Below are 13812 nucleotides of genomic sequence, written 5' to 3' on the forward strand. Positions count from 1 at the left end.
ACATGTAATAATGGATATATCCGACTGTACTATTCAGTTACTTAAACTGCTCCACTAAAATCAATAGAGATCAGAATTATTAGTTTGTGTTACTCAGTCAGTTATCTTGAGTGTTGTTAGAAGTATGAAGACGGTTATCACTTCCCGGTTACCCACACCGTGGATGGGTTCTTCTGGAGGTGCCTGAAAAGGAAATTGGATTGGAGGTGGTCTTACTGACCTGAGAGCGTGACCTCAGTGCCCAAGGGACAACTGCTTGAGGTCGGTCACACACGACCTTTTTATGGGTAATTTTTGTGTTAGCTCCGTACTTGTTGAGACCTTACCACCGGAGACGGATATCCATGAGATAAGGCGAGGTGTGCATTTTTAGGGTCGACCTATTCTAACCCCACCCCTATTTGTGAGAAGGCAGTATCGCTGTCATGTTGGTTGTCTGAAGGAAAAACCTTACTGCTGTCACACCTCTGCACAGTCAGCAGTACGACTTCGCCTTTGAACCTTGGGTTTGTTGCTTTTAGTCTTACCGCTCTTCAAGTGACCTGTCTGACATGGCAGGACCTTGAGGAACGGTTGTTCCAGCCAGTATAGCTTGATTGGTCCATCACGATAGGCAAGCCCAGCCACCACGTCAAGGTAGCAGCAACGGTTGGGAGTATGTGGTAACTCAGTTGGAAGTTTTGTTTTGTTTTAAGTGGTCCAATAGATGTCAAAAACTTGATATGTGAAAGCGTAATTCCGATTTCCTGTCAATGAGGTTAGTGGTGTTTTGTTTAATACTGTTATAAATAAACACACATCTTAATATCCCTCACTGTCCTTTCAAGTTGAAGTTACCTGCCACTGTACATAATATGCCACTGGGAGATAGTGTAGGCTGAAACCACTCAACTTATTTCCTGTCTATATTTAAGTGAATTCATAAGAAAGTTAATAATAATATTATTATCATTGTTATTATCATTATTATTACTAATATTTTTATTAATTAGTGTCTCTTGAATAAACTCACACAATGTCGGATAGTGTCAGGATGTTTTCGTTAAGTATTTTTAAGCAAGAAAATTGTCTAATTCAATATCAACTATTCATAAGTAATATAGTTAGCTTGCACTAGTCTTACTGTGCATTCAATCCGCCGTAAAGGCCATTCAGCATGTTACAAGACAATAAATCCCAGTGTATTTCAAGCAGGTTATATTAGATAATTCGTGTTTGGATTAAAAAATGAAACATTTAATGACACATACTTTAGAAAAGATGGGGAAATAAAATGCGATATCAACTCAAAGGTAAATACAACGCGAACTTTTATACTGAATTCCTTAGAAATCAGTTTAGGTTTAATCATAACATATTGTTAAAATTAAAGGTCTTGATAAAGTAATGTGGACCAAATTTTCGATAACCCAGAAGTATACTGCTTCAGGCGTACTTCTACTTGATCATATAATCAAATATGGTTATCCAGAAATTCTAGGCTTCAGGGTGTCCGTTTCACCATAAACCTGTTGTCGAAATACATCCATAAAGATGTAAGTAAATTTTAAAATCACAAAATGTTCATTAAGATAGGAAGTATGTTAATTATTTTAGATGTCATATCCTGAATCTTGTTAACAAGCAGTCGATGCTCATGGTGTCGACTAACTGATCTATTTTAAACGAATTGATAGACATTTTTCTACACTATGATCATATTTATTGAGTTAACCGCTTAATTATTGTATTATTTCCTAGAAACGTCTAGAAGGGATCAAGCCGATCCACGTTATATATATATAGGCTATGTACACAAATTAGTCGTAATGATGTTCTAACCATGTCTATTCTTTATTTTAAAACTCACATATGACTACAACATATTATCCAACTAATTTATATTTGAGGTCCTTCGAAAGAATCAAAGAATCAGAGATTTAGAAAATGATGTTGCACGTTTGAAAGCCTGCTTATCTAAGGTGAATGCTGCAAGTGTCCAAATTAATGATTCATCGGCTCGGTAGGCATTTCACTGTTATTTTTTAGTATTTTCTGTTTATATATGGTCATGCATTACATGGCGTTAAATATTATTTCACAAACAGGCTGGGTTTTGCATACTGGTTAATATCTCATTGTAAAGTCACAAGAAAACGTCATAAAATAGATACTGAACACATGATTTGCTCATTTCATTAGTTTATTAATCATCTGACTGTATCCAGACTGCACCATTTCAAGGTTCATAGCAAACTTTCAAAACATGAGGAATAAGTTTTGTGATTTACAGAATAGTTTTTTTTATTGAGAACATGAACCGATTGATGTTAAACCACCATTGGAAACCTGGAAGCACTGGACGGCCGTTTCGTCCTATTGTAGGACTCAGCAGTGCGCATCCAAGACCCCACTCGCGGAATTCGAACCCAAGGCCTTCGGTCTCGCGCACGAACGCTTAACCTACTGGACCACTGACCTGGCATTTAACGGTGTTAATGTCTAATCTCAACCAATCCACGAAATTGCGCGACCATCTTCCATTGTACTGAGTTAGACACCTGTTTCTACCCGACACGGATTAGCTCCACTGATCTCAATCAAAAACTTAACAATCTCCACAACCCCTATACTGATAATTACCATGTACTCACTAGTGACTAGGTTCGTGAGAAAATTCTCGGAGTTCCGGTGAGAAGCCGTGACCAGTAGAGCTAATCCGTTTCGGGTATAAACAGGTGTCTACCTCAGTACAATAGAAGATTGTCGCGCAATTTCGTGGATTGGTTAGTGTTAGACATTAACACCATTGGACACCGACTCAGTGGTCCAGTAGGTCAAGCGTTTGCGCGCGAGACTGAAGGCCCTTGGTTCGAATCCTGCAAGCGGGATCGTGGATGCGCACTGCTGAGGAGTCCCACAATAGAACGAAAAGGTCGTCCAGTGCTTCCAGGTTTCGAATGGTGGTCTAACATCAATCGGATCATGATCTCAATCAAAAAGTCAACAATCTCCACAACCCCTAAACTGAGAATAGTTTTTTGTATGTGAAAGTGAATATTTCTTAACAATTCGTCCGTATAGATAGTTCGTGGTTAATGGTGAAAAACAACAAAATAAAATAGTAAGATATATAAACCAATGAGGGTCGGATAAATGTTGGAGCATACGGATTTTGAATATGTTGTTGAATTTCAGTACATAGAAGCAAGAACTCTCAAAATTATTTGCTAATGATGTCTTAAGGTACTTTAGTCTCAGATTCATTGTCACCTGTTGCGCCTATGTTACATACAACTATCCTGTCTCACCGTGAATTTCATCGTCAATCTTCATCGTTCCTTCATTGCTATTGCAATTACCTTCTGTTCCCGTTCTCTTCGATTCTATATTCTTAACCTTCCGCTGCCGGTTGATCAACTTTGGACTCGTGTTACATACTACTTGTGTCTGACGACATAAGTAGCATACCCCTACACTATCAATATTTCAACTTTTTATTTTATTGCTACTCTCGTACAGCCATCCAAAATTATTTCAGTTTGTCTATCTAAATGATATTGTTAAGGTGGCTGTAGCACTACCCTTGGAGAATACAAATTACGACATTTCAACCCATTGTCTAATTAATTGATCATTGGAATAAGAATTACCACTTAGTACATCATTAATACTTCAGAGTAAAAGCTGTAGTTGAATTGTTTTCGTGCTCTATTGCCAACTTTCTGCGGTATAATGTCCACTGTATCTACTTCAATGCATAATTGAACCATATTCAGACACTATAGATGTCTTTTAAATGTTAAATATCTTAAATAGGAGTTTTATTGTTGAAATGTATTCTTGATATATCTTATTTATTGGCTTACGAAAGCACTAAGCAATTTCTTCATTGTTCAGTAGAAAGTGTTTTATTGAATAAGAAACAACAGCCAGTCTTAATTATCCTTATTATATGTATATTTGATTTCATAGTTATTTTTGCGGTTAATTTTTTGCATCCTCATTAATTAAATGTTAGTTACTTATTTACGATTTTTAAACGATCATATACCAACAAAATATCACTTTTCCGGGAATTCACATTCCCACATGATGTAGCGTTTCGTAGTCGAGTAATGTTAGTTTTCTCTTGGCTTCGTAGTTCTATAGTCTGACTGTAATCGAATTTTGCCATAAGTCAACTATATATCCTGCCTAAAAATGAGAAATATTTTAAATGAAGTGATAACTTGTTGTTCTTTACTCTGTGTGAACTTTTCTAAGCTCCATATTTATGTTAATCTCTAGCTAATAAATTGATTTGTACTGGAAAATACCATATAATAATATTGTAACACTTCGTGATCTTCCTATGTGTACTTCAGTTAAATAGGTTTTAGTCTTAAATTGATGTCAGTCAAAGATCTATTTGTTGATTAGAAGTAATAGTTAACACTTTTGTGATGAATGTCTAACCATCATGTAACTATCATATGTTTCAGTTCGCTGTAAGAAAACTATCTTCAATCTAGTATTTTCCAAAAATTATTAATTTAAATTAGGCTATTATCGGAACCAGAACAGCGTCGAGGTTGTGAATGTCAATTGGAATCATTTGACCAAGTAAATGCAGATCAATCAAACGGAGTCCATAGCTCTATAACAGCCTCCTTATTACGTTGTCCTGCTACACCAAGGAATGATTCGACCGAAAATCTTTTGGACCAATTAGCAGATTATACTGTTTCTTATGATTCTGTTTCAATGGATAATACTCACGATCCTGTTTCACCAATAAATAACGAGGAGTTGGCAGCCACATTTCGCAATGAGGATTGCAAGTATGTCTTATACTGAATTGTTACAATATATTAATAATTTTCAGGATGTAAGCTGATATCCAAAAGTTAGGAAATGTAGTAATTTATTAACCTCTTAAATTAAAACCTGATTACACTAGTTGTTCTTATTCCATCAACAACTTCTACGAATCCTGTGATTAAACTCAGTGCACTCATTAACATGTTTTTATATCCTCATGTTTGCTGTAATTATTCCAACTGAACTTGATACATACAATACACTATCTAATTTACATAAGCGTGACTTTCTTAAAAATCTTTCCATATAAAATATTTAATGATGAGTTCATTGTTTGATAATGAATCGATAAATGAATGCACCTTACACAAAAGTTCATCGATTCTGTTTAACCACATTTCTTTGATATCACAAAAGACTGTAAAGGAATTATAAACTAACAATTTTTGGGAAAGCGATAGCTAATATATTCATGCATTCATGAACGTTCATGAATAAATTCATTCGTGCTACATAATGCTTCTATTTTTTGTTACCGTAACACTGGTAAATGATAATTGACTTCTTCAGAATTGGCGATGCCTCGTGCTATGGGCACTTTTCCCGACCGTTGTTGTTACCTTGACGTGGTGGCTGGGCTTGCCTATCGTGATGGACCAATCAAGCTATACTGGCTGGAACAACCGTTCCTCAAGGTCCTGCCATGTCAGACAGGTCACTTGAAGAGCGGTAAGACTAAAAGCAACAAACCCAAGGTTCAAAGGCGAAGTCGTACTGCTGACTGTGCAGAGGTGTGACAGCAGTAAGGTTTTTCCTTCAGACAACCAACATGACAGCGATACTGCCTTCTCACAAATAGGGGTGGGGTTAGAATAGGTCGACCCTAAAAATGCACACCTCGCCTTATCTCATGGATATCCGTCTCCGGTGGTAAGGTCTCAACAAGTACGGAGCTAACACAAAAATTACCCATAAAAAGGTCGTGTGTGACCGACCTCAAGCAGTTGTCCCTTGGGCACTGAGGTCACGCTCTCAGGTCAGTAAGACCACCTCCAATCCAATTTCCTTTTCAGGCACCTCCAGAAGAACCCATCCACGGTGTGGGTAACCGGGAAGTGATAACCGTCTTCATACCTCTAGCAGCACTCAAGACCACTGTATTCATAATCAACCTCTCTCTTCAATTCCTATTATTCCTCCTACATCAACTTCAAACTCTAAACTTCTTTTCTAGGCTTCCCCCACAAGTGTCAACACAGCCAACGATTCTAGTGCCCAAAACACTGTCTCAGGTCTACTGAAACCTCTCTCCAAACTACACATTGGAGCCTTCAACGTACGCACCCTATGTCATATCGATCAACAGGCTTCCCTGGCTAGAACCCTAGAATCTCGTACCATTAATACATGCTATGTCGCTCGTTCTGGAGTAACTGCTTGAACTCCGACCACGCCATAAAACGGGCACGCATCTGCTTGCACCTCACTGGACGCAAAGAAGCCACATTAAAAAGACCCATTAGAACTTAGTTGAGTAACGAGAAAACCAAAAGTAGGTTCCAGGAACAACTGAGGTCACAATTAGGTAGTTCTGAAGACGAGGCTGACCCAGATGTTGCTTGGAAAGACATACAAACAGCTGTGGAAACAGCAGTGACATCTATTAATGACTTAAACCACAGAGTTACAAAGAACCAGTGGATTTCTTCAAGGTCTATCACACTGATGAATTCTCGTAAACTCGTTCAAAAGGCTATAGTTAATCTGAAACGAGGAAGGGCAGCTGGTCCAAATGGATTGGCTCCAGAAGTCTTTAAGGATGGTGGTTCAATTTTAGCGATTAGGTTGACTAATATTTTAGCTAAGATCTGGGAGTTGGACGCTATTCCATCTGACTGGTCACAATCACTTATCGTCGCAATATATAAGAGAGGGTCAAAATCATCATGTGACAATCATAGAGGGATTAGTTTAACTAATATAGTATCTAAAATACTAGCCTCGATAATTATAAGACGCCTAACTAAGACTCATGAACTGCAAACACGAGAGAACCAAGCTGGCTTCAGACCTGGTCGTGGCTGCATCGACCACATATTCACCATTCGTCAGATTCTAGAATACAGGCATACTTATCGGCGTCCGATAATGGTGGTCTTTCTCGACTTAAAAGCAGCATTTGACTCGGTAGACCGCGAGATTGTGTTGGCAGTGTTTGTCATTGAAAGGCGTACCCCAGAAGTACATAAACCTTGTGAAGGCTCTTTACTCGAACACTACTAGTCGAGTCAGAGCTTATGGCGAATTGTCATCTACTTTTGCAACCTCAAGCGGTGTTCATCAAGGCTGTCCACTTCCTCCATTTTTGTTTAACTTCATCATAGACCTATTGATGGAAGTAACATTCTCATCGACTGAATTCTCGGGTATTGATCTCCTACCAGAAGGTCCACTTATCGACTTAGAATACGCAGATGACATAGTCCTGTTTGATGAAGACGCTGACAAAATGCAGAGTCTTCTGGTAGCACTAAGCAACAATGCCAGAATGTTTGGAATGCGCTTCTCTCCCTCTAAATGCAAGTTGTTACTTCAGGACTGTTCTGCGTCAACACCTGAACTAAGGATAGAGAGTGAAGTAGTCGAACGCGTTGACAACTTCCCTTATCTTGGAAGTCTGATCAGCCCCAATGGGTTGGTATCGGACGAAATCTCAGCACGGATTCGAAAAGCTCGTTTGGCTTTTGCCAACTTACGTCACCTTTGGCGAAGGCAAGATATCCGTCTATCAATAAAAGGACGAGTATACTGCGCGGCAGTCCGTTCTGTTTTAATTTACGGCAGCGAAACATGGCCATTAAGAGTAGAAGACACTCGTAAGCTACTAGTATTTGACCACAGATGCCTTAGAAATATTGCTGGCGTCTGCTGGGATCACCGGGTAAGTAATAGTGAGGTTAGACGCAGGGTATTAGGTAATGATGGTAAATCAGTTGATGAGGTTGTGAATCTTCATCTACTGAGATGGTTGGGCCACGTGTTGCGTATGCCTGAACACCGATTACTACGACGCGCAATGCTGACTATTTTTGGGAATGGTTGGAAGAAAGTTAGGGGTGGCCAAACCAAAACGTGGCATCAGTGCTTGAAGTCACTAACTCCTGGTCTTAGCCATGTTGGTAGATGCAAACTACTTGGTTGGGGTCCGCGTGACTATCGTAAGGAGTGGTTGGAGAATCTGTGTGACATGGCTCAGAACTGATCACAATGGCGTAGGTGTATACACTCTCTGTCTTCCCTTAAACTGAGAGATTAAACTCGCTCCATATCTTTCTTTCTACGAACTAATTCTTTCTTCCTGTACTATATCTTTATATGCAATCTTTCTTTCATATATTACCAGCTCTGAATTAACTACTTTTATGAATCCGGTGTCTCTCTTGTTGTGTTAATGAGGTATGGCAACTTGGACCGATGCATATATGTGCCTGGTCCTACGTTGTAGCTGACTGACTGACTGACTCAGAATCGAAAATTTTACAAATATTGTGGTTTTGTGAGCAGGTAGGAATTTTTTGAATAGGACGATAATGGATTAGTACGTTCTTTTATTGTCAGCTACTGACAACACAAATTGTATACTATTCCTAGCGACCTCCTTTAGTTAATGTATTAAGATAAAGTTTCATTCTCTTAAAATTTTGATCAAATTTATCTGCTTAGCTTAAATTGCTATTCATTGTAACTCTTAATTAATTAGTTCACTGCCTTTTCTAAAAAGATTTTTTTTATTTAACAAATACTTGTAAAACTATTAGTCGATGTCATAACTTGAACAAACTGCTGCCTGAATTGCATAGTACAACTGTAGAATTAAAGAAATTGATCACTTCAAATCTGTCCAATGAAGATTCTCTATTAGATGTTTTGAACAATGTAGAACAACATGGATCATTATCATTATCATCAATGCCTTATTCTCAATCATTGGTTGATAATCAAGTAAAACTTTCACATGCTGATAACATTGGTTTAATTGATCAGTCTGGCATAATGGATAATATGAAAACATTTATAGAGGTAAGTTATTAGTCAATCGTGACAATGTAATCCATCAATTCATTTCACTGTTTTCATTTTAGTATCTAATTTTGACCGAGTCTGTTTTTGATTTCGCCTAGTTGAAATGTTTATCTCTTATGCTTTGTATTCATGAATAGCTTAACTCTTCAATCATCTATTTTACTCTGTAAAAATCTTGTCCTTAAGCTGTAAGTTACCAGCTAGAGCAGTGGTCTTTCAGTGACTATGTTCGAGATTTATGGAGAAGTATTCAACAAGCCAATAATTTTATTATCATTAGTAATGTAAATATGTGGCAATGTTTCCTTTCACAAAGGGTTTTTAGTTCTGTGGAAACTGTAACAGACATCTAAAATAGTTTATTCAGTTTTCTGTTGCTTTGTATGAAGGCTCACACTTTATACAAGTCGGAGACAGTAAAAATTGCTCTTGTAACTTGAATTTCGCTTTCCCGTCATCGCTTTCTATTTATTTCCGCGATAATTTCAATATTTATCTTGTAGACTTACTGACTAAACATTCTTCACTGATAGTCATTCTTCTCTTAAGTAGTCTTTGTTGATTCAACTTTCACACAACCAAACGAATATTGGTGTTCACTGTTCTGATTGTGTCTACTAAATCATTGTGACGCCGTTCAGTGTGGAAATTTTTCGCTATCAAATCTCAGTGCACCCATAAATAGCTTCCGAGCTGGGATGATACATGATACTAAATTTGTGTTCAAGCACTACGTATTTATTTTACTATTGTCCTAGAAATATAACTGATTGAATATATGATTATTTAGATTCAATCTTTATTTATTACTTATTCATGATTATTCAGCGTACTTTTTATTTCTCTTCTACATTTCCTTGTCTCATTGTACAAAAAATTAATATTATTTTGATTTAACATTTTGAAATGATTGTATCGTTCTATCTTCTTCCAAATCTATTTCAGTCTCTTCATTATGCTCATGTAAGGCTGCATTATTATGCAAGGAAAATGGATCATTTATGTATGTCTCTTGTTAATCGATGTGGAAAATGTTCTTTTAAATGTCAAAAAATATTATCAAGTAAGCCGATTTGATTTATCATCTGTGTTCATTGTGGTGATATGTTAAAGGTATCTGAATTTTCAGATGCCCATTTAGTTGAAAAACTACCAATCAGTCATGAACACGTAAACGTTTTAATAACATATTTACCTGATTTCTGTTATTCTGAATGTATAGTTATAAACACTGAAATCACTAGTACAAAAAGAATGGTCAGTCTGTTGTTTTGTAAGCCTAGTCATTAATGAACGAAAGAAGTGTTTAAGCTGTTTAGTTTTACTCTTTGAGGTACATTGATTATTGATATCTCAACGATTACTTCCCTGTTGTTAATAACTTTTCTTTAGAAAATCACTAGATACAAGAAAGTAGTTTTATCTGAAGGCAGTGTGTCCTTGATCCCTGTTTCTACTGAACATTTCATCTATAATACCTATTTTAAGTTCCATTTTTCATTACCGAATATTTGTCGTAGATTTTCATGATTCGTTGCCAACCAAAAGTTTACTATCTCTTTGTTTTACAGTTAATGTTGACAAGTCAACTGATTTGCTCATTAGTATTATTAGAAGATTGGAAAGTCTATGCAATCAAAATGATGTACGTCGTATTATTGAATGAAGTTTTTAAACCGGATACTTTTTCAAAATAAGTCAATGTTCCTTAATTGATGCGTCTGTTTTCATCTTATCAACTAGTTCTTTGTAAACTTACCCTGCAGCCAAATTTATGGACCTGATGCATTGACAAACAGTCAGATGTATTACACTGTAAAAAGTACATTGGCTACAAGTTTTAAATTTCATAACGAAATAAATAAATAATAAATGTAGAACATATTAAATTGAATGAAAAGGAACTGAACAGAAAATAAGGAGTCAAATGAAATGTCCTACGAGAATAATGGGAACACATATGATTGGTATATTTATTTAGAGTCTCGAACAGTTGACTTTTGTTACTCTGAAAATTTATCACTAGGTTTACACCTTATTCTAACCAAACCAGCAGTTTATAACTTTGCTGACTACTCATGGTCTGTCATTTTTATACTTTCTTTTAAAGAGAGCAAGAACAAAGATTGGTGCAGAATAATATAAATTCATTTTATTTCGTTAGGTTCTCATCAGCTCCTTACAACCTAAATTATTTGAAATTCAGATTATTACAGATATTGACATATTTATACATAAGAGTGTGATTAAGGATCAATATATGTGTATCATGATGTAGCGAAGATCCAGATAGAGTTAATGAGCTCATAAAATGTTTGATTCGAAATATTAAACGAAATGATGATATAATGATATTACGGTCAGACAAAGGCTCAAGTGTTGTTCTAATGAACAAAACAGATTATGTCTCTAAGATGAAGTACATCTTGAATGACCATATGAGATTCAAGTTAGAAAAAAGTAACAAAGACTTAACTGATTCCATTGAGAAAAGAATAACCGAAGTACTCAGAGATCTGAAAAAGAAGATGATCGACAACTCTACTTACAATAATCTACGAACTCGTGGGTCTCGTTTGCCCCACATGTATGGATTACCGAAAATACATAAACAAGGTTATCCTCTTAGACCTATTTTGTCAATGATCAATTCACCATATCACAAAGTTGCACGATGGTTGGCAGATAAGTTAGAACCAGTGAGTCAACGATTAGCCACCTATACAATAAAGGATTCCTTTGTATTTGCTGACAGCATGAACCACATAAATATTTATTTATTTGAACACATGAATATTGGTACAAGAGAGCGCCAATATATATGCGCCACACAAACAATGAGAATTCGAAGAGAAATAGAAAAAAAAAACTAAGGAGCGCAAAAGAAAAAGAGAACAATAACGAAGAGATTGGTGTAAGGTAGTGTGGTAGTAACGAGGGAACGGAAAGGTACAGTCAGAAGAAATCTTTCAGTTAAGGAAGATACAACCACTTTTTATGAAGAAAGTAAAAGAAGGTTACAGCAGGATCGCCATTGGCTTCTATTCTGAGCCATATCTGATAACGTCTCTAGCCACTGTGTTGTACCATCTCTCGGACCCCAGCCAGGGAGTCGTGAAGGACCAACACAAGCCAGTCCTTTGCAGCTTTCTTTCATACCACGACACCATGTCATGCACTGACCACCTCTCCGCTTCTTCCAACCAGTCCCAGAGTCGGCAAATAATGCACGACGCGGAATTCTGTGGGACGACATTCGTGGAACATGTCCAAGCCACCGAAGTCGGTGTTTCAAGATGGTGACACCAATTGAATTATCATCTCTGTGCCCGAACACACGATGCCGAACCTCTGCATTACTGACATGGTGTTGCCACTGAATGTCAGCAATCCTTCGGAGACAGCGGTGATCGAACACAGAGAGTCGTCTAACATCCTCAACTCGGAGAGGCCAGGTTTCACAAGCATAGAGCAGAACTGCTCTCACCGACGCGTTGTAGATCCGACCTTTTACAGCCAGACTAACATCACGAAGTCGCCAAAGATGGCCCAGATTGGCATAAGCCGCTCTGGCTTTCACTATTCGTGCATTGATCTCATCACTCACACCCCCACCAGCACTTATGCAGCTACCCAGATACACGAACTTCTCGACTACTTCTATCTGCTCACCATCCAGGGTGAATACAGGATTGGGATCCTGTCAGTCTTGTAGAAGTACTTTGCACTTCGAAGGTGCGCAGCACATACCATACCTACGGACACTGATTGCCAACTGATTAAGTGCGGATTGCATGCCTCGGGCATTATCGCACAGTAAGACAATATCGTCCGCATACTCAAAGTCGAGAAGTCTTTCTCCAGGCAACAGGTCCACACCACCATTACTTACATTCATCAGAGCTGTTTCCAGAATGTCATCGATGGCAAAGTTGAAGAGGAATGGTGAGATTGGGCAACCCTGCCTAACCCCACTGCTCGAATGGAACAATGGAGAGAGGTGGTTGTATGCCCTCACTCTGCCTGAGGTGTTTTTATATAGGGATTTTAGGATGTTAATAAACTTCTCAGGCACACCCTTCTTCAATAGACAATCCCAGAGAACAGTCCTGTCCAACGAATCGAAGGCAGCCCTGATGTCAAGAAACACTACGATTGTTGGCCTTTGATAAGTATGGCGGTGTTCTAACATTTGGCGGAGGGTGAATATATGATCAATACATCCTCGACCAGAACGAAACCCAGCCTGCTTATCGCGAGTCAATCTTTCGCGGGTTTTGAACAACCTACGAAGTATGACGGAAGCCAATAGCTTGGACGCAATCGGAAGTAGACTTATCCCCGATAGTTGTTACAGGAACGACGTGAACCCTTTTTAAAGATAGGGACAACTATCGACTCATTCCATGACGTTGGTACACTCTCTAGTTCCCAAACCTTTTTAAACAACGTCGTCAATTCCTTAGTCAAAAAGTCACCGCCATCTTTAAAAAGAGCCGGAGGTAAGTCATCTGGGCCAGGTGATTTGTAACGCTTCAAGAGTTGGAGTTCCTTGCGGTCTTCCTCCTCGTTTGGTGGATCAGTCGTCACCGGCCATGGAGGGCAGGACAGTCTGACCGATGTTGCCGGAGCAGCAGGCCAGTTGAACTGCCCTTCGAAAAATTCTGCCCATCGTCCAAGACGTCGATGGCTGTTAGTGATTGGCATCCCATCATCCTCGCAGATTGTTTCACTCACACCAGACTTCTTGCTGCCAGTGGCTCGGATGAGCTGGAAGAGCTTCCGTTAGTTACCAGATGCAGCTGCTGCTTCCAGCTCATTAGCACGCATCGACCACCAGGCTTCTCGGTCCTTACGCAAGCTTTGCCAAATTTCCTTACGTAACATCCTTCGTTTATGGTCAAACTCACGGTCACCCGGAGTAGACCGACGGGCTTCAATGAGTTG

At 38.3% G+C, this 13812-nt stretch overlaps 1 protein-coding gene across 1 annotated transcript in view; it reads left to right on the top strand.

The window, feature by feature from the left end:
- The window catches only part of MS3_00006422 (uncharacterized protein), a 44099-nt gene that overhangs the window by 24450 nt on the left and 5837 nt on the right, over positions 1-13812 (top strand). Inside the window, exons 20-24 of the mRNA XM_051214567.1 lie at positions 1890-2002; positions 4524-4802; positions 8601-8862; positions 9811-9928; positions 10437-10510. Coding sequence (XP_051067754.1) covers positions 1890-2002; positions 4524-4802; positions 8601-8862; positions 9811-9928; positions 10437-10510 — 846 coding nt within the window. The remainder of the gene's footprint in view (positions 1-1889; positions 2003-4523; positions 4803-8600; positions 8863-9810; positions 9929-10436; positions 10511-13812) is intronic.

The sequence above is a fragment of the Schistosoma haematobium genome, chromosome 2 (genome assembly GCF_000699445.3).
Source record: "Schistosoma haematobium chromosome 2, whole genome shotgun sequence".
NCBI lineage: Eukaryota > Metazoa > Platyhelminthes > Trematoda > Strigeidida > Schistosomatidae > Schistosoma > Schistosoma haematobium.